Below are 21,252 nucleotides of genomic sequence, written 5' to 3' on the forward strand. Positions count from 1 at the left end.
TACTGTCCTTTTATTTAAGCTCTTATCTTAACTCCTCTTATGTTCTAACTTGGTCATTTCTTATCTTACTTACTTTGTCTATTTATGTTTTATATTTATATTTACTTTTTATTTTTATTTTATTAATATTATTGTTGTTGTTTTTTGATCCTTTAACCACTTGTTTCTATTTCTTTTCCTGCTCTTACCTTCTTATTGCTGTTATCTTTTGATTTGCTTTTATCTCTTTTAGTTTCTTACATCTTTTTAAATCTTTGGTCCTCTTGGTCTCAGCTCGTGTTGTTGGGTTCTTGTGTTGCCTGGGTTCTTGTGATGGTTCTTATGATGGTTCTTATGATGGTTCTTATGATGGTTCTTGTGATGGTCGGGTTATATGTCTGTTGTGTATCGTGCACTTTGGGTTCTTTTCTGTTGAATTGTATTTAATTATTTTGAGTATTTTGCATTTGTTATGTTCTTGCTGTTGTTTATGTTCTTCTGTGTTTGGTTTAGTTTGTTCTTGTTTTTGTTGTTTGTCAAAGCACTTTGTAAACCTGTGTTTTTAAAAGGTGCTATAGAATTAAAGTTATTATTATTATTATTATTACTATTCCTCTCTTTAGATTATCTGCAGTCCAATAATATAGTTGAGGTTTTATTTTGAAATCTTAAAGCATTTAGGGATTTGTTGTCAAAAAGATAACTTTGGCACATGTGGTATTTTTTTCTAGGCTGCGTAAACATATTTAAATGAAAATGTCTGTTATTTGAAAAAAGAGTGTTGTGATGTGTCTTCTTTTCCGGTCATCCAAAGTCCACATGGTGGTCCAGGTTCAAGGTAAACAGCTCGGCGGGGGCAAACAGAGGTGGGCCGGATGTTTGACTGTATTGTGACTGTGATTGGCGGAGGTGAATCTTTAAAAAGATGGATTGCGATGAAGGCAATTTTAGAAAGTCTAAGACGAAGAAGAAGAATACACCTCTGCTGCTTACCGGTTATTTGGACAAGTCATGAGTGGATGTCCGTACTTTGAGAAGAGGCATTTGTACGTTCTCTTTTTAACTCCCTTCTTTTCTTTTTTATTCCTAAAAAAGAACAAAAACGTTTTGAATGGTGATGATGTGAAAACGCCGAGTAACAAACGAGCCTTCTCTCTTCACACTGCAGGTTATTTAAAAGCAAGCCTCCCAAAACAGAAGAAGTAGAAGAAGATGACTCTCAGGTCGGGGTTAACAAGGCCAGTAAAGGAGGAATCATCTACGGAGATTACCTGCAGGTACAGAACACTGCCTTTCATGCCGTGTCACTCTTTGTATTGTGTTTGTTTTTCAGATTTTTGTGTCTGAGTCAAGCGCTTGATTTCTTCTTCTTCATCTTTTGTTTTTTAAATCCCAGCTGGACAAAATCGTCACAGCCCAGGTGCTGCAAAGTGAAGTGAAGGGTAATAAGATCCACGATGAGCACCTCTTCATCGTCACCCATCAAGGTAAAACTCTAATCTTGTTTTATTTCAGAGATTTCTTTTTTCATTTGCTTCGTGTCTTTAAAAAGAAAAAAGATTTACCAGTCAATGTTTACTCAGATTTTTTGTTTTGCTTCGTCTGATTCGACTTGTTTGCCAAGCAGTCTCACTTGTGCAAATAATAATACTGATGAAAAATAACTTTTGATCATTAAAAGTTTTTTAGCTTTCTGTCTCCATCGACCCCACGCCTGCTCTTTAAACCTGCTGCATTACGCTCACTCTGTGCAGTAATGATTATTCTTTAATCCTTGATACTGTGCATTGAGCTTTCATCTGCTGCTTCTAGTTTTTATATTTCATACTCTTCATCTTGTCTAATGCTGCTGGGCTGCTGGTCACCAACAACAGTTCATTGTGTTGCATTCAATGACACTAAAGAATCGTATATATTATCTTTTGTCCCTCATGGGGACACTGAACACGAGAGACCGTCCTGTTAAAGCTGCATGTTTTGTTCTTCTCTTTTGAGCTCTTCATGATTTCAACATGTGAGTTTTTATGATGCATGAACTGTCCCGTGTTTTTTATTGCAGCCTATGAACTGTGGTTCAAACAGATTCTGTTTGAGCTGGACTCGGTGCGAGAGATCTTCATCAGTGGACATGTAAGTCACATTTGTTTGTGATGGGTCATTAGACATTGTGTCAAACTGTTTTTCCTGTTTTACTGCAGATATAAATTAGCATGAATAAGTTAATCACAAAAAACAAATATTTGTGCCATAACATTCATGTCTTTTCAATGTAAGGCCGTTGTCAGAGTTGAATAATGTAGAAAAAACAAGAAAGAGCTCAAAAAGAAAGTTGGCTAACACTTTAAACTAAGGTCACAATCTTAAAGATTAACAAGCTGCTGATTAGCATGCTAATTAGTAGCATACTCGATCAATTAGTCTTTATTTGTACAACGCCAATTCATAACAAATGTTATCTTAAGACGCTTTCCAAAACAGCAGGTAACAGACCTTACTCTGTTATATCATAAAGAAACAATGTTAATCCATCATGAGCACTTAGCAGCATTTAGCAAAGTTACAGTGACAAGAAAAACATGTCCTTTAAGAGGCAGAAAGCTCGAGCAGAACCAGACTCATGATGAACAGACATCATGTCCAAACTGTGCCGGGCTTCAAATCAGATGGGAGGGACTTGATAGTAAGTTAGGAATCTCAGTCTGGGTCTGATTAGGTAAGCAAAGCAAACTGAGATCATAATTCATGTTCGACAACTTCCTTACTGCCCATCAACAATCAGTAGTTAGGAGGGTAAACTCTTAGTTAACGACCTATTAGCTGTAGAACTGTAAACAGTGTGTTCCTAGTTAGCAGGTGTTTTAATAGGCTTCAGAGTTCACTCCCTCTGTCTGATTTACTGAATTAAAAGAAGTACAACATCTGGAACTGAAGAAGTGTTTTCGTTGGTGGAGGCACACATTCAGTTCATGAAATAATAATGCAAAAAAAAAAAATAATAATCTACAACCCTAATTATTTCAGTTCTTAGTTCATGTGGAATTACTACATCTCTGTTGATATACAGACTTGTAGCTCGTGCCCCGGGCCTGATGCCAGTCACAGCTGTTCTGATAGGGTTGGCCGTCACTACGACAACCAAGGTCACTCTGTGTCTCCCCTCACTCCTGGTTTGTGTTTGTCAGAGTTAGTGTCTGCTCTCCTTTATCTGAACCCTCACACTCTTAATAATCATTTCAGCTACATTGATTTTACAAACGTTAAAAATTCTAAACCATGGAGCAACGCGAGCCTAGCAGTTATGTTGTGCACCCGAGTTACGGAGGCTAAAGTCCTCGTCGCAGCAGCCGTGGGTTCAAATCCGACCTCGGCCCTTTTCTGAATGTCATCCCCCCCCCCGCTCTCTCCTCCCAACGTTTCCTGTCTCTCTCTCTTCAGCTGTCACTATTCTAACCTTGAATATGTTGCTGTTCCTTCAGGTCCGAGATGAACGCAACATGCTCAAAGTCAACACTCGCATCAACAGGATCGTCATGATCTTCAGGCTGCTGGTCGACCAGTTTGCCGTTTTGGAAACAATGACAGCGTTGGACTTTTTTGACTTCAGGTAAGCTCGAACATAATTTCTAATTCTACTCTTGATACATTTCACAAGATGATTTTGTACTCTGTATTTTGTCTTAGTCCTAAATGCTGACTTGTCTGTGTGTGTGTGTGTGTGTGTGTGTAGGGAATACCTTGCTCCAGCTTCTGGATTTCAAAGCCTTCAGTTTCGGCTCTTGGAGAACAAGATCGGGGTCCCGGACAACCAGAGGGTTCCCTACAACAGACGTCATTACAGGGACAATTTTAAGGGTCATGACAGTGAGATGCTGCTCGCCACAGAGAAGGAGCCACCACTCTTAAAACTTGTTGAGGTTCGTCTAACAATCCGCTCAACACCTGTGCACAGACTTTACTCTGCTTTATGTGTATCCTGCTGTGGATAAGCCCTTCTGCTACTGAAACAAGATGAAAAAAAAGTGATGAAACTCTGGGTTGTTGTTCTCAGGAGTGGCTGGAGAGAACTCCTGGCTTGGAGGTGGATGGATTCAATTTCTGGGAACGGCTGGAAATCAATATATTTGATGGGTTGAATCAGGAGAAGGAGAAAATCGAGGTGAGAGATGACTTCGGCTTCTCAGAGCAAACTTTCTCCGCTCCCTCTGGATTGCAAAGATGATTGACAGATGGAGTATTTTCTTCTTTTTTTTTTTTAAAGAAAATTACAGATCCTGAGGAGAAGGAGGAACTGATGGCTGAGCTGACCAAACAGAAAGAGGTGTTCACTTCTCTCTTTGATGAAAAGCGCCACGACCATCTCGTTAGCAAAGGTGAGCGTCTGCTTATGAACAGTCGAGAGGTGGTCTAGACTTATATAACATTTAGGCTACAGCTCACAAGAACATGAATAAAGACAGCCGGTGTGACGTTGAAAAGTAAAATATGATGTTTCTTTTTTGCAACAAGGTGAGAGGCGGCTCTCTTACAAGGCTCTCCAAGGTGCTCTGATGATCTACTTCTACAGGTAAGTGGTTTGAACAGCGTTCATTCACATTTAAAGTCGAGTGAAACTTTGCTTCTTCATCTGTAATTCTCTAGCAAAGCTATTATGTTTGCCTCCAGGATGCACAATCTTCTGCTGTGGTTGACCGCTGTTCCACTGGACCAGCAGGGGATTGAGCATCTTGTTTTAGAGACACTCATTTATACAATTGTCATGTTTAAACGCCCGATTTCTGCAACTCTGTGTCCTGTGGTAGCTCTTCTGTGTGTAAATCAGAGGCAGTTGTGTGAGAGGAAGTTTTAGTCACCTGTCTTACAGGTGTGGGGCAAAAAAAAATCAATCAATAGAGGCTTATTAAAGTTCTGTAACGCGTTCATGTGACAGTCACTGGGAGGTGATACTTGATTTCAACGTGCCGGGTAAAAGAAGCTAACTGCTTTGTGACTCGTGGAAAGGTGATAGTTGCTGCTGTTAGGACTTCTTTGAACACTGTGCAGCTTATTTTCTGTACAAGGTTAATTAGAATATGTATTTTCTTTCTTACCTTTTAGGGAAGAGCCGAGGTTTCAGGTTCCTTTCCAGCTGCTCACATCCCTCATGGACATCGACACCCTCATGACAAAGTGGAGATGTAAGTTGTTGAAGCCTTCCTGCTATAGTTACTGAATCGGCTCACCTGTAAACAAGATGACTTAAACTCAAGGAGGGGGGGAGGGGGGGGAGGGGGGGGAGGGAGGGGGTTAAAGAGAAGGAAGATGATTTCTAGAGCTAGAAACCTGCGCTGAAATATTTTGCCCATGGGCAGAGATGCACTTAAAGGAGAGTACGGTTAGCTCAGGAGCTCAAGAGGAAGAACTCTCTGCAGCTGCTGATCCACCTTAAAACCAATGAAATACACTTTAACACACTCGTGTCTAAATGGCAGGGTTGGTAATTTTTCTCCAGATCCACTTTTTTAAGATTTTGGTTGAAATTGTCTTTAGGTCCTGACAGAAATTAATAACTCATGTTCTCTGAAAAAGAAATGAAGAAAATCTGTCATCTGTATCAGTTGTTAAGTGAGGGGGCGTGGCTTTAGAAGGAGCACTGAGGGGAGGGGGTGGGTGCAGACGGAGCACTGAGGGAATGCTAATTTCAATTGCTAGTTTTCAAAAATTTACCAACCTTGCCTTTAAGGTTTATGTTAATATTTCTAGAACTCGTCACGCTACCTTGTATATGTAAGTGCTGTCATCACTCTCTTTAATCTCAGTTTTGTTCTCCACCAACTCCTGAGTAGAATACCCTGCTCAACTGCACAATGTTTCATGAAAAAAAAGTAGAAATGAGAAGCTAATTTGTGATCATTTTGACCCTTGTAAACTTGTAACCTCAAAATGTTTCAGGTACAAGAAAAATAAAAACAATATTTTTACACATTCTCATCAATCTTGTTGCCTGTAAACAACAAACATGCAGACCTAAATCATTGCTCACATAACAAATGGTATTTCTATTTTTTTTTCTCCCTGCTGTAGATAATCACGTATGCATGGTGCACCGTATGATTGGCAGCAAAGCCGGCACAGGGGGCTCATCCGGCTACCACTACCTGAGATCGACTGTCAGGTATTGTACACTTTTTAAACCCTAACCTACTGATTAAACACTTGACACTGCGAGTATCTTCAACACTTCAGGGTTCATTTAGATAAGGACGGCACACTGCTACTCTGTCCTTATCTAAATTAACCTGTCGTGTGGTCACTCCCTCGTTGACATCCACAAACGACCCAAAACGTGCCGTGAAGCCATTCTTCATTTTCTAAGTTGAAGTTTGCTTCACAGAGACAATTTGTAACAGATGCACAATTAAATCGTAGGAGCACGAGTTGAATATCTAATAAGTGGCTTTTCCCCTCCCCCACATTTAGTGATCGTTACAAAGTCTTTGTGGACCTGTTCAACCTGGCAACGTTCCTGATTCCTCGTCACTGGGTGCCCAAGCTGAACCCCAACATCCACACGTTCCTCTACATGGCTGAATGCTGCGACAGCTCCTACTGCAGCAGTGAAGACTCTGACTAGAGAGGGGGGGGGGTCCTCTGTTTGCTGTCCTGGCTTCCTTTCTTTCACTATAAGCCACCTCACACACAGAAAACAGATCATCTGCACGGATACAAAATGTTCTTGGGACAGGTGTTGAAGGGGATCTAAATTAGATTTTGCATATTTTTGCAGAGAAGACAAAGACGTTCTCAATCTTGCGAGCTCAGATTTGCACGCAGTAAGGTTCATGAACTTGAGAAAGCCAAGACAAAACAAAAGGGTGTGTTCTTCACAAGCAATCAGGGCCGTCTGAAATTATATGAGCACAAAATACGACATGACGGAAACTTCTGGGAGCATCTTGCATCCTGAAACATGAGGGAGGGACAATTAGTAAGATCCCCTTTTCCACCACGATGTTCATAGAAGAACAATTTGTGTTCACTTGAACTGTTTTGAAATGGCTCTTTGTCGTGTCATCGTGACACTAAAGGCTTTGAAAACACCCTGAAAGTGCTGCAACAAAGAACAGAAGAAGTTAATTCTCCTCATCAAGCCACAGCGCAGAGGTTCACACCTTACCAACTTGTGAGCAGCCCTGAGTAAATCAAACAGTCACATTAGAGCCATTTGAGTCTAATCTCTAATTCTGACCGGGCACAGAGTGCAGCAGATGGCTCCTTGATAAAGATGAGCTTTGATGCCGTCTCGATAAAATTATGCAGATTTTCCCTGCGACCGACCTGAAAGCGAAATGGATCGCTGAGAGTCCGTGATCAAACCGGTGCGCGGTGATGGGTTCTTTTTCATGTTGGCGTTAGGGATGGTGTCAGAGAGGAAGCCGGGAGTGGGCTCGGGTGCGAGGACGAGAAGATAGAGGGACAGTAAAGCTCTGTATAAACAATCTGAACACCTAGAATTGAAGGATTTGCACAGAATAAATGTGAACTTTTACTATGTGTACATAATGTCAATAATGAAGTTGTGTGAAAATGCATTGTGTATAGTCAGTGATGATGTATTTATGCAGCGATTGATGCGATCTTTGTATAGACAAATCTAAATCTTTAATATGTATCTCTCTTCTGTATTTAATAAGATGCATTTTTGTACAGTGGATGTGTTTTTTTGCAGTGTTTTGTGTGTTGATCATTCATGAAAAGATACGACATTTATCAGCATATAAAGTGATTTATTTTCTTGAAGTGATGTAACGTGGTGACATGTCAATAAAAAACACTATTTAAAGAGACACTTGAAGGCAAACCAATGATTGAAATGTTGGCAGCGGTAAACACGCACACACACACATGCAGAACATGATGGCAGAACTAAAACACACGCACACACACACACACACACACACTCAAAGTCTCATCAAAGAAGGACGGCTGCCACAGAATCTGCGATACCTGGGAAGAGAAAGAAAGGAAGTCGCATTAATCCCCGAGGGCAGAGTGGGCACAGTGATACGCAGAATTAAGGGCTGATATAAACCGTGAGTCACAAGGAGCAAAGATCAAACTCACCACAAACATTCCCGCCGATTCTTATATAAACATACCCCTCATTGCCCCATGTGGCTCCCCAGGAGTTCTGCACGATCCAGTATGGAATATCTCCTAAAACAGACAACATGCATTTAATTATTTACAAGGTATATGAGTATGTGTGTGTGTGTGTGTGTGTGTGAGTAACCACTTCAAACACTTATATAATCCCTCATACCCTTGTGCAATACCCTCAAAAACACAAGGGAGCGAGTGAATAATTCATGTAGATAAATGATAAAACACCCGTGTTTGTCAACGATGTCAAGAAATGGGCAGGAAGGTAGAGAACACTCTGACAGCATGTGTGGGCTCAAATCAAACAGCGACTTGGAAATCTTGTTCAGTTACATAGTGTGCACACGGCGGACTTGTGTTTGCGGAACGAGGGACTCTGGTCGATGTGTACCAAACTGGACAAACAGAACCAAACAGGCAAAGGTGAAATGAGGTCAACTGTAACTTTGCCGCTTGTTTTCTTACATAACTCCTTTTATGTTGGCGCTGATGATTGAGACGACTGAGTATATTCTGGGCATTTTTAATTTGCAATCAGTGAGAGTCGGGCTGAGAAAGCAGAAGGGGCGGCAGTAGCTCAGTCTGCAGGGACTTGGGTTGGGAACTGGAGGGTTGCCGGCCGTCCAAAACGGCCGTGTGTGGGGGGTCGCCTTAAAAGCGCCTACCTTCTCTGGTCCAAACAAATCCAGAGCATTCAGGAGCAGAATCTAAAGTTAGAAGGAGGACATACTGGCTGCTGCATTGTTGTCAGAGAAGCCAGCACTTCAACATAGCATGTTTCCTTAATGTCTGATCAGATAGTAAGGTCACTTTATCATTTCACTCAATAGATATCTTACTGATTGCTCCTTCTATGTGTATCAATTAATCACTTTCTCCTGCCCTAGGATCGAGAAATCTCCTTGACTTTAAAAGGTAAATGTTAGCGTAAGTTACATTTCTGCTCTCTTTCTTGGATTTCGACGGACTCTCTTGCCCCCGTTAGTGACAGCATGTACCATCAGTGTTGTATCCAACGACGAGGACAGCATGGTTAGACCATTGGCTGGAGCAGTGGTGCTGAATGATTCCACCCAGGTAATCCTGCCAGCTGACAGCATCCACGATGGCAGCCAAGGGACCCCTCTCCACCAGCTGACCCATCATGGCCTCCTCTTGACCACTGAGAAAGAGCGAGGGGAAAAAATGTACTCATCAGAGAGACAGAGAAGACTGACCCTGTGATCACACTGTCATGGCATCATCGCCCGTATATATACTCCTCAAGTAGGTGTTGCAAAATACCTCAGGAGGAGACACATTTTATGCAGCTTTTTCTTTCCTTCAACATTTTACTGATCCTACTTTCCACTATTTGTCTGGACGAGGATCTCGGCTCTCATCCCTTCTTTTTATTTAACCAATCAGTGAATCATTTTCTGACCTAAGTTTCACACTTTTCCCTCATCCATAATTCTCGTATTTCCCTCGTTCTCTATGTTCCCCTACATGAGGGCACCATCTGCAAACTGGGACGTGCCCCTCCAGCAGATGATTCCCACTGGGGGCTAGCTGTGAAGCCCTCCTGTACCACCCTCCTGACATATGGTCCGTGGAGTGTGTGAATAGAGCAGTTACATCTCCATGCATGACCGAGACGGACGTCTTCCCATGTTGAAACTTTACGATGCTGTTTTTTCCTTTTTGTGTTGCAGCGATAAAGCTCTGGCTTATGAGATCCTTAACCACAAGGTTAAGTCACCCCCATGACGACCCCCCCCTGAACCGCCAAAGTCCCCACTCTGCAGAAATGGCTAACTCCAGCAGCTTGATCCAGAACTCTGACCTTTCGAGTGGATTGTGAAGATAAAGGGATCTTTTAGTGGTCACATGACACTAACATGTATTATGTGGGTAAGTCATTGAGTTTAGTTTGTTTAAGACTCCTTTGAAAATACAATTATTAATACAATTATTAAGAACCTACAACCACAGCAATAAAAAAAGACTATTTCAATAAGCTGTTTCAATATTTGAAACCATGAATTCAAAAACATTTTTACTCAATCAGGGATGCTGGTAGCTTAGTGGTTAGAGCGCACGTCCCATGTACGGAGACTGTAGTCCTCCAAGCAGTCGACCCGGGTTCAAATCCGACCTGTGGCTCCATTTCTATCTATCTATGTATTATTCTACATCCTGAAAATCGGCTTCCACTGGTTCATCAACTCTAATTTATTTAGACTGATATATTTAGCCAACTGATATGTGCATGTAATTTTCAAGAGGGAGAAACAATAAAAAAAGACTTTAAATAAGCTGTTTCAATATTTGAAACCATGAATTCAAAAACATTTTTACTCAATCAGGGATGCTGGTAGCCTAGTGGTCAGTGTGCACGTACCATGCACAAAGGCTATAGTCCTCCATGCAGGTGACCTGGGTTCAAATCTGACCTGTGGCGCCTTTCCTGCATATCTCCAATCTCTCTCTCTCTTACTGATTTCTGACTCCATCCACTTTCCTGTATCTAATAAAATGTTTTAAACTTTATCATCTCTAACAAAGAAGACTAATCCGAGCAAACAAAGCAACACAACACAACAAAAACAGGTTTTAAACATGTAGGTGTGAGAGACACCATCAAGGTTCATATTACAGATTTGATTGACTTTAACTGAAGGTAACAGTGAGCCAGTCACTTTGGCCCAGAGTAAAGAACCTCTGTGCTACTGAGCAGTCCATGTTGACCGAGTAAACACTGCGTTCTGTCCCTGCACAGACCCACTCTCCCCTCCCCTCCCCACTCCCCTCTCCTCTCCGCTGCCCTTGGTACTTTGTCGAAACCAAATAAAAGACTTTATGTGATTTCACCCAAATATAATTCTGTTACTTGTTAGCCTTTAATGAGTTGTTTTTCTGTACCTGAAGTCATGAGCAGTAAAGTTTTTCACAGCAACACCGCCGTGTGACTGAGAGAAAAAATGGCAGATCCCGGTCCTGGCTTTGTAGGGATATTCTGTCTGAGGCACCAGTTTCACTCTGGTCTACAAAAAGAAAAGTTTATGTCAGTGAGTGTGTTACCAGAATACTAAATATCCAATCATCCAGCCTATAAAAACATCCCGGCACAGGCAGTTTACTCATTTAGGTTTAACTGTAGACTTCAAGAAGAAGCCTCTGAACGTCTGTGAATACATGAGAATATTACCTTACTGTTGAAGATCGAGCTAAAGGCAACTGGACTAGGTTAAAGATCTTGAAGGATCAACATCTTCCACCAAGTCCAGCTGACTTTAGATCAAGCTTCGAATTGACCCTGAGGTGGATGACTGAGATCTCACACAGACAACATAACCTTACTTCAAAAGGGTTCATTTGAATCTCCTCACAGGTCTCGTCGTTCATTAAAACCCACTTTGGGGGACGGATCACCTTGAATCCATCTCCTGTGCATCTAAAGCGTTGGGTGTACACCACTTTGGGAGCAAACGTCAAGAGCACAAAAATGTTTTAAAGGTTTGGAATTATGCAAAGATAACAACAAACCCGCTTCAACCAATCCAAAGCCCGCACTGGGGAGCCTCCGCTGCAGCCTTTGTTTTGGAAGGAGCAGTCCACGACCTGCTGCACGCTGAGTTGCGCCAATGGCGAGCCACCGATGGCGTGGACGGACTGCGTGGCGCCAACCACACTAAACGCCCAACAACTCCCACACTGCAAATTTAAAATGAAGTCATCAGGACAAACCGGTGAACAGGAAAAAATACAGGACTGAAAAATACTTCAGAAACAAAAGAATGCATTCTCATTTTAAAATAAGGAACAATGTCATTTTTTTGTCATTTGGCTAAAGGTTGAAAAAAAAAGACTTGAGCTTGAAATAAAACCTGTTAGTAAATCAGAGTCACACAAATTAAATAAGAGTTCACACGACAATCTGATCCTTAATGCTGGTCAATTGAATAAATATGTTGTCCTTTGGGATGGCAGATTCTGTTGATTTTAAAACATTGGGAAAACAAAGACCCCCCCCCCCCCCCCTCCCTCCTTTAAACTTGGAAATCATTGATGAGGTATTATTTGGCTATAGAAAAGGCGTTATCTTAAGATAAGTAACATGGTTAAACAGTTCAATGAAGTATGGGAGTTTATTAAAGGAAGCATTAAGAAATCTACTAGACAATCTGTGACGTGACTGGCCAGGGGGAGGGGGAGGAGTCTGTGGAGAATACAGGACAAGGACTTATGTGGGATGTGTGTGCAAGGCAAGGCGAGTTTCTTTATCGAGCACATTTCACTCTTTTGACTGATTGTTTATGCGGACCTGCAAAGACACTGTTACAGTCATCAAGTCGACTGAAGGAGGACTGAGGGAGGAAGCCGGAGTACCCGGACAGAACCCACTCATGCACGGGGAGAACATGCAGACTCCACGCAGAGAGAGGCTCCTGTCAGACGGGGATTCAAACCAGGAACCTCCTTGCTGTGCGGCAACAGCACTAACCACTGCAGCACCGTGCAGCCTTCATTTCACTCTTAAAAAATGTAAACTAAGATACATGAGATGTTTTGTTTTTTTTGGTTGGTAAAGATTGTAAGTAAGACCCTGTGATGGAAATCATGACATAAATAAAGAAAGAATTTGTAAAAGGCTTCAGGAATCTAAAGTCAGAATGGATGTCGTCCATGATGATGACATGAGATGCTGTGTGAGTGTGACTAATTGTTTTCTGCTGCCATCTACTGACAGAAACACCTCAGGTATATAATACATCCTCAGGATCATGTTTCATTTCTGCTACATTTAATGTACTAAGCTTTGACGCTGAGGCTCATTGGAGATAATCTCCATCGCTCTCTATCTGATTTAGATCACACTGCTTGATGAAACGAATCCTCTTTAGAGAAAAAGACAGCGTTTCATAATGGAGGAGAGTGCATCTTTACAGTTAAATATTTACACAGGAGATCTCATTCTCCACACGGCAGCAGGCAGGCTGTGCTCGCTTCACCTCCTCAGCATGAATTCCCATAAACGTGATGAAAACCTAAGCGCTCCGGGTAAAAATTCAATATTCAGTTGCTCAATATGGTTCCCGGGCTTAAAAATCAATACTGCAACCCAAATCAGTCATTATTGCTCGGACTGGAAAGAAGTATGCGCTGAGTTTACAAAACATTAGGACCCTCTGCTTTCTGCCTTTTACAGATGAAGTGCACCAGAGTCATGAAGTGGAATTAAGATGAGGGAGCACTGGATCAATAAGAAGTTATGAGATGCGTGTTTGCTTGATATTTTGTGTCTTTGTGCATGGTGCTGCATTTATATTTCTGATTTTCCATCAATCTGCCTGTAGTGGAAGCTCAGCCCCCGGCAAGTCCACAGACAGAGATACAAGACAAATAAACGCTGGGACGTGAAACCTGCAGGAGAGCCGAGCAGCAGAAGACTTTGGTAAGCCTTACCTGGTTTAAAAGGAGGAAAATATATGTTACTGTGTCGGCTTTGACCTCTATGGGCAATTTTTCTCCCTTAGGAAAAAATGTTTTACTCTGAGAATATCATCCCCGGCGGCAAATTGACTGGCTAAAGAGATAAAGGACAAACAGAACAGAGAGTGAACCTTCAGTGCCGGCGAGTACCCGCTCCATCTCACTAACCCTCTTTCCCTGTCGTGTCCTCCAGGTTTTCTCTGCTCTCTCAGCAAGAGTCACACTTTATCATATCAGGTGCTTTTTTCCATGACAGACATTAAAGTCCCACTAGGCTCTACAGATGTGTTCTGCTTATAGATATTTCACTTTTAACTCTTAGACGTCACAAAAAATCTACTTCATCATGTTTCTCTAACTCTAACATGTGTCTCTAATCCGTCTACAAACCTCCAAATGATGAGAAAAGTCCATCCTCTCCGTCTTTTGCCTGCCTCACTTTTCAGAAAATGTGTGCTCAAACAGGCCGTTTGGAGATTTTCCCTTCATGACATCACAAAGGGCAGTAGCCCCTCCCCCAGGTGGGTGACACTCCCACAGCTAGGTGTTTGTTCTGCCCTCTGAGTCTGCCTTCTCACCGTAAACAATAACATGGACCGAGAAAGCACCGAGTACACCCTAGCCCTTCCAGAGAGGGGGCGTGGTCAGACACAGCTCATTTACATATTTAAAGGTACAGACACAGAAACAGCCTGTTCTGAGCAGGGCTGAAATAGAGGGGTTTATAGACATGATCAAATACAGGATCAGAGTGGATTTAGAACAAGAAACTTCACACACATGTTTTGAGGAGCTCTGAGACTTATATAAACCGAAGAGGAGGAGGATATGTGACCTTTAATGTGCACGGTAACCATGTAGAAGTTTGAGTCTAGAAGGCTTTTCAATCCATCTAAAGAAGGTATACGTTTGTTTGAGATGTGCACATCCTTTCATGATTTTGTGACACCAGAACAGGTCAGGAAGCCGATCATCATCATCGTCTATGATTTGGGAACTTGAAGCCTCCAGAGTCCAAGAATGGATGAGACGTTAAGCAGGAATACTGATGTGTCATTTGTGACGGTTTTGTGAATGAATATTGTTTGCATTGTCATAGATGTGTTTTAAACGAGGGAGCATGAATATATACATGTTTGACTTATTCTATTGTGTGGGTAGGGTGGAAAAAAAGGATTACGCCCCTCTCTGAGCCAAATGGGAAATACTTTTTCATCCTAAAAGTTGCCTGAAACGGATCTTGAAATAAATTAATATTCATAACTAAAGCAAAGGCTGGAAACATGTCTCACCACTTCACTTCCTCTTTTGTTTGTCATTATAGATCCCTTGTCTGTCTAATATCCACCTCTTGTACCCACAGTATGTTTCTGCCTATACAGCACCTACATCATTTATCTGTTTAAACCTTACTGCTTGTTGGTCCTGGACTGGTGCCACCACTGCTTTGTCCCTCCAGTCAAATTTGGCCGGGAGCCCCTCTCCCTTCAGGCCGGAGAAGCGAGGAGCTCTGTCAGCACTGGCCCCCAGGTAGAGATCTGTACCAAACAGTTCAAAGTCATTCCTGGACAAACACACATCTCTGTGAACAAGTTGTGATTTTACACTTGCACAAAAAAAATGATTTGTCTTTTATTTTTTATATATTATATTTGACATTTTTAAATTCTATTTTATAGATTGTAATATCTTCTTATACTGTATTATTTAAGTTGTTGCTAGTTCTGCTTTATTTCCTTGTTAATTGTTTAGCACCAATACACCAAGTCAAATTCCTTGTGTGTGTAAATGTACTTGGCAATAAAACCTGATTCTGAATACATTTCCCTTGATTAACTGTTGTGTGGATTCATTAAATAAAGACACAGAGCACGCTAAATAACCATATTCTGCACATTTGCAAAAATGTCACTTACCTCTGAATTCCTTCTGCGAGAGGTCGGAGAACTTGTTGATGCCGTAGTTGGCTGAATGTGGTGTCGAGGAGAATTTGTTGAGGTATGCATGTCGCCTTGTAGAGTTCTGCAGTAAACAGCAGGATAAATGAGATGAGGTTAAAGTAGACTGAATGGGAAATTAGATTCATTCGAGTACGTTGTTAAATAAAAGATACAGAAACAGTTTCAGGGCGATCACTGCAACCCTCCTCCTCCCACGGTCACCTCCATCCCAGCTCAGCAGAGTTCAGGTACAGCCTCAGAAACCCACTCCTCATCACATCCTGCATACCTCCATCACCACCACCAGGGTCCAGACTCCACAGGGGGGCATCCTATCCTGCTCACTACATGAAATAAACGTGCCTTTCCTTTTCTACCTTATTTATTAAAAGCCTTCTTTGCAAACTTAAGCGGTATTTAAATGTATGGCTTTATTTTTGTACATTAAGGTATTTCTACCTGTGTCTTTTTGTCACCTTATTAGTACACAGGTGTTGTGTCCTTCATTTACATTAGTGGGTGTTACCTGAGGTGTAACATGGTAGTGACGTCACCAGCAGTTTGTTTTCGGACGTGTGTTGAAGAGTGTGCTGTCAGTGCAGAGTGTCAAATGGGGGTTTTTATATGTCCCCCTCTTGTTTGTTTTTATCTCCTACCTGATAGTAGAGATGCCGACGGTGAAACTCCTCGCTGTTGACGTCATACTTGCGGTGAAAGTGTTCTCTGAACGAGTGGAAATCCACCGCAGAGTCGGTGAGAGTCTCCTCCGTGCTCACATTTTGACAACACGAAGGAAACACGAGCGTCAACACGGTCAATGCACCTACGGAGTACCTGTGGCAGCCCCTCATCTGACGGAGAAATGCCGGTTTAACTGCTTTTTAATTTGGAAGTTAATAAAAAAAAGTGACGGTCGCGGAAAAAGGTGAGGCGTAATGTACGGCGCATGCGCAGTATCGACTGAGAGACTCTTCCTTGGAAACAGAAAGTAAAATTAAAAACGAAATCTAAATGAAATCTTACACATAATAATGATAGCCTACTGTTTAAAACACACTTAATATAAATACAAATTAAAAATATTTTCAGGTAAAAACAAATTATATTAATTAATATTTGTGTCTAGATTAAAATATATCGTAACGTATATTTACGGATTTTACTATGTTATTAGTTGTTCGTGTTTTTTTTTTTTTTAAATATTTGATTAATATTTTTCTAGATTCAAAACCTCTCATATCGTGATTCACCTGAAGAGTCGTCAGGTTCGCTCAGCACAGTCTCAGCAGGGCAGACTCAGGTGTGTTAATGGTCACATGACCAATCATCACAATAAACATTATAACATGTCATAGCCTCAAATGAAAACTACAGCGTGAAAACATAACATAGGCTATTCATCCACATAGTCCAAAATAGCCTATATCAAAAAGTACATTTACAAATATAAAACATAGGCTACACATAAAAAAAAGAAGTTATTTTCAGAGTGCCACGGATTTTTGAGTTTTCGTGGTTTGTTCCTGCAGCATTGCTCACCTGAGTTCGTAGCCTGTACATGGGGGAACTCTGTTGGTCATTTAGATTTCTCTCATTTAGCTTTTTAAAATATATATTTTAATTTCATTTATTCGAATTAAATAAAAAATAAAAAAAATAATGTATTTTTTTCATTTCTTAATTCAGATTATTTTTATTTATTTTTTACAAATTAAAATGTAATCATGCAATTCAAAGGCAAATCGAGCAGGTGCATAAAAAACAGGAACAGTGAAGACAGTGCAAGGTAGGTTCACTTATTATTACTTTATTTATACAGCTCCTTTTAAAACAGATGTTTACAAAATGACAGACAAAGTAAAGGCAGGTCAGGACAACAACACAAACATTTGACAAATAACAGGAATAAGAAAGATACAACAGGCAGGTCTGAAAGGGCAATCCAAGCTATGAAGCAATTACATTAAATAAAACAGAAAAGACAGCAAGATGATGATGATAATATTAAAATGAAGAAGAAGAGGAGGACATCACATCACAGCTAATAAGAGAAAAAAATGAAGGTTAAAATAATAATAAAAGACATCTGGTTAATAAATGTAAAAAAGCGACAGAGGAAGAGTTCAACATTAGAGTAGGAATGGATAAAAAGATTCAGAGCAATGAAATGAATAAAGGAAAGGCTACATTTAAAGGCTAAACAATGCAATGAATACATTCAAATTAAAATGATTAGACTAAAAATGGGAAATAAATGTGTAAACAGCTTTGTGTGTGAGTAGAGGAACACTTAGTGAGTCAAGTGATAATAGTCAAATGTAGAAAAAAAGTATACAAAGGGCATTGTATGTCACATATAGAATGAGACAAAGCAGGTTAAAACTGTATGTCAGATTTAACTTGTAGTGAAAACACACACACACACACACACACACACACACACACACACACACACACACACACACACACACACAGGCCGTGGCATAGGCAGTATAGACAAATGCTACGGATGCCGGCCGTCCATAGGGGGCGCCCTGGCACCCTAAATGAGTGAGGAAGAAAAGTTGAAGATAACAAAAACATAACTACATCCTCTATTTATAAAGGCCACATTTTCTTGCTCCCTGACACAACACCGCTGCTCGTTACCGGCTCATTGTGGCCGAGGAGGGCGGACGAGTCATCAGAAGTGAGTGACCCCAAACGTACCGATAAATATGAGGTGTGAATGATGACGATCTGTATGTTATATTTCAGTGTATGAACATTGTGATTGGTGGTGGAAATGGTTGCAGTACAAAGGGCCACCAGCTAAAATCTTACCTAGGGCACCAAGTGGGTTAGAGCCGGCTCTGCGCACACACACACACACACACACACACACACACTCATTGTACACTAACATCACCTCTCATGCACAGTAGCAGCTGCAGAGCATTTTTTTCCCCCCTCAGCCTGTGCGTTGTCAGGATCAGCCAACCAGCCAGTACAGTTGGGAGAAAAAGTAGGCTACACTCCTGTGCTTTCTGGAGTGGCACCTGATCCTGCCTTCATCATACCCAAAGCCCCTGAGTGAGTAACGTGCGTGCATGCCGGAGGAAATGTCAGACCCCAGTGTGGAGCTCAGCAACAAGCCCTTTGCTGCGCAGCTGTCCAACGTTTACTTCAGCATCTTGGCACTTTTCTGCTTTAAGCTCTTTGTTAAGATCTCGCTCAACTTGCTGTCGTACTTCTACATCGTCCGGGGGAACCGTAAGGAGGCGGCCAGGATATCAGCAGAGTTCTATGATTATGGTAAACAACACGGTGAGTACATGGAATAAAACCTTGAAAAAGAGCCGATACTTCCTCTTCAGGGGTCTTCTTTGTTTAACACAGTGACTTCTCTTTAGGCACGTACCTCTGTTGCCCTTCTGGGATCAAAAAAGTTTCTGAATAAAGGTTTATTTGGTGCAAAATGAACCATCATTTGTTTACATTATGCGCACTACGACACGTTTGGCCTCGTGTGTATGATGTCAGAGTTAGAATATATTGATATTATTTCCTTTAAATTCCAAGTTAAGTCACATCATCCTCACACGCCTACTCAGACTTTCCATGTTTACAAATATGCTGTCACTACTGCTATGCTAATCCACTTAGCATATTAGCCATTAAGCACATTCACATGAATCCATGCTGATATAAATGTTAGCATTCTTATCTTTCATTAGCTTAAAGGCTACGTATAAATCCTGAACTCTATATTCAATATTAAATGAAGACACTGTAGGTTGGCAGCTCTTTCTCTCTTATGTATTAATAGAACATAGTCATGATACCAGCCATCCCCCCCTTTCTCCCTCCCCCAACCCCCCCCCCCCCCATCCTGCCCTAGTTTCCATTCCCAGCTATGCAGTGCACCCTCTCACACTCAGACAGCAACCAAAACAACACTTCACATCCTCAGGGACAGGAGGTTTCTTTATCGGAGGCACATTCTGGGGGAAGAGGAGACATGATCTGTATCCGTCATTCAAAGAGGATGTTTCATTTAAACATGGACTCTACTCCATCAGAATACGAATTAGCCAGGCTTTAAAGGGGGTTAGTCACAGTCCTGCAGATATGGACTTCCTTGTTTTGAAGAAATCTCTTTGAGGTCTGCCCGCCAAATGAATGTCAGTCAAAGGAAATAGGCGGCTTGAATATAAGAGATATCATCAGGTCAGGTCATATCTATAAACTATGATTACAATGGAGGACGGTGACAATGAGGATGAGAATGTGTGGAATGCATCAGCTGTTATTCTGGACATTGATTCAGGTGTGCTTAATGGGGTTGTTGGGTTTTTTTTTTTGCAGGCCAAAGCCAGTTTCTCTAGTTAGTTGTTAATTAATCTTGTGAGTGGAGCTCGGATGTGCTGAGTTAACTGCAAAAGGGCTTCTCAAGTAGCATTAGTCATGTAATAATAATGCTGCTGAATGCATTAACTCTTTAAGATGAAGAGGAAAAACATGACCCAAGAGGTGAAACTATGACTTTGATAAACATATCGTGAGAGTGGAGGATGTAGCAGTTTGTAACCATTTGAAATATAAAAACAACGTAAACTAGCTGTGTGTGAAAGTACTTTGTTAACCTGTGTTTTTTTAAAAGGAGCAGTCTGTAAGATGTGAAGCAAGTGAAATGATAAAGGTATCTTACTATATCATACTATACTATCTTACTATACTACATCAGACATTAAGGAAACATGCTATGTTGAAGTGCTGGCTTCTCTGACAACAATGCAGCAGCCAGTATGTCCTCCTTCTAACTTTAGATTCTGCTCCTGAATGCTCTGGATTTGTTTGGACCAGAGAAGGTAGGCGCTTTTAAGACGACCCCCCACACGGCCGTTTTGGACGCCCCTCGGTTTGTCAGATATGAGAGCAGTTATCAGGTCAACAGGTGTTGCAGCGATGGAAGCGGTCAAGAGAAGTGGTTCAGATAGAAGTGATTGTACCCGACCTAAAAAGCCTCTGCATGTTTCTAATAAGCTCCACGAGCAGAAACGTGCTCAAACTAGGATCAATATTGGAGATGCTTTTGAAAAATGGAGAGAGGTTAGAACACAGAAAGGTTTACAGACCCATGCAGAGCTGGATAAACACTGAAGCTTCAGAGTCCACCACATGGTGACCTGTGTGAGCATTGACTCACTATACACTAGGTTCAGAGTTACATATTGATAATATTATAAGAACTTGTAATGTAGGTAACCTATAGTTTAAATCTGGCTCCACAGTTAAAATTATGGTAATAGTTTTGAATCTGAGTGTTAGATTTAAATGACAGTAAGCAGCTCAGTTTTTAATCTCCTTACAGGATCCTGGGCGGACCGCTCACCCCTACACGATGCCGCGAGTCAGGGCCGCCTCCTGGCTGTCCGGACCCTCATTTTACAGGTGAGGAGAAATAACCATCATATGCATATGCTGAGAGACCTCCTCTCTCACTTGCTCCCTCAGCTGCTCACAAATTGACGAGTGCGCTGTCACAGATTGAGCCAGCTCAGCTTCAAAGCCGACAGTGCCTTGTAATTTACACAGTGATTTATCAGCTCTTTACCAGACCTCTATTGATTCTGCACTCTTGCTTATTTATCTCTTTTGTACAAATGAGACTGTACAGTACGGTTTGTCAATTACTGCCAATTTTGAGTGGAGAGGATGGGTCTTGTTTTAAAAAGGA

The 21,252-nt window shown here is 41.3% G+C and overlaps 3 protein-coding genes across 5 annotated transcripts in view; 2 read left to right on the top strand and 1 right to left on the bottom strand.

Annotated features, from left to right (window-relative positions):
- The first annotated feature begins 864 nt into the window (after positions 1-864).
- Positions 865-7,802, top strand: tdo2a (tryptophan 2,3-dioxygenase a). The gene is made up of 12 exons (XM_020645094.3): positions 865-1,025; positions 1,148-1,256; positions 1,376-1,466; positions 2,039-2,109; positions 3,456-3,583; positions 3,707-3,893; positions 4,028-4,135; positions 4,238-4,349; positions 4,486-4,543; positions 5,074-5,153; positions 6,040-6,130; positions 6,436-7,802. Exons 1-12 carry the CDS (start codon positions 991-993, stop codon positions 6,587-6,589), a joined length of 1,224 nt encoding a protein of 407 aa, XP_020500750.1. The 5' UTR covers positions 865-990; the 3' UTR covers positions 6,590-7,802.
- ctso (cathepsin O) lies at positions 7,722-16,623 on the bottom strand. Of its 2 annotated transcripts, none has more exons than XM_065958746.1 (8): positions 16,190-16,623; positions 15,510-15,615; positions 15,007-15,131; positions 11,647-11,814; positions 11,023-11,144; positions 9,117-9,280; positions 8,115-8,172; positions 7,722-7,962 (listed from the first exon to the last, which is right to left on the bottom strand). In XM_065958746.1, the coding sequence occupies exons 1-8, from the start codon at positions 16,382-16,384 to the stop codon at positions 7,917-7,919; spliced, it is 984 nt and encodes a 327-aa protein (XP_065814818.1). In that variant the 5' UTR covers positions 16,385-16,623; the 3' UTR covers positions 7,722-7,916. The 2 variants fall into 2 exon arrangements, with proteins under 2 accessions (XP_065814818.1, XP_020500751.2); XM_020645095.3 differs by having other exon boundaries at positions 8,080-8,172; positions 16,190-16,606.
- Positions 16,624-18,406: 1,783 nt separating this feature from the next.
- asb5a (ankyrin repeat and SOCS box containing 5a) overlaps positions 18,407-21,252 on the top strand; it is a 7,177-nt gene continuing 4,331 nt past the window's right edge. Inside the window, exons 1-2 of one of the 2 annotated variants that reach the window (XM_020645085.3) lie at positions 18,407-18,839; positions 20,887-20,966. In XM_020645085.3, the coding sequence (XP_020500741.2) occupies positions 18,623-18,839; positions 20,887-20,966 (297 nt within the window). In that variant the 5' untranslated portion in view covers positions 18,407-18,622. Of the gene's footprint in view, positions 18,840-18,866; positions 19,843-20,886; positions 20,967-21,252 lie in introns of those variants that run through there. The other variant, XM_065958744.1, reaches the window with a different exon arrangement.

The sequence above is a fragment of the Labrus bergylta genome, chromosome 9 (assembly GCF_963930695.1).
Source record: "Labrus bergylta chromosome 9, fLabBer1.1, whole genome shotgun sequence".
In the NCBI taxonomy this organism is placed as follows: domain Eukaryota; kingdom Metazoa; phylum Chordata; class Actinopteri; order Labriformes; family Labridae; genus Labrus; species Labrus bergylta.

Coding starts and splice junctions, on each gene's coding strand:
- tdo2a (XM_020645094.3), top strand. CDS start 991: ATGAGTGGATGTCCGTACTTTGAGAAGAGGCATTT. Junction 4,544..5,073: donor CTGATGATCTACTTCTACAG/GTAAGTGGTTTG, acceptor CTTACCTTTTAG/GGAAGAGCCGAGGTTTCAGG. Junction 5,154..6,039: donor CCTCATGACAAAGTGGAGAT/GTAAGTTGTTGA, acceptor TCCCTGCTGTAG/ATAATCACGTATGCATGGTG.
- ctso (XM_020645095.3), bottom strand. CDS start 16,384: ATGAGGGGCTGCCACAGGTACTCCGTAGGTGCATTGACCGTGTTGACG. Junction 11,145..11,646: donor CTTTGGATTGGTTGAAGCGG/GTTTGTTGTTAT, acceptor TTCTTTTTGTAG/ACCAGAGTGAAACTGGTGCC. Junction 9,281..11,022: donor TTTACTGCTCATGACTTCAG/GTACAGAAAAAC, acceptor GCTCTTTCTCAG/TGGTCAAGAGGAGGCCATGA.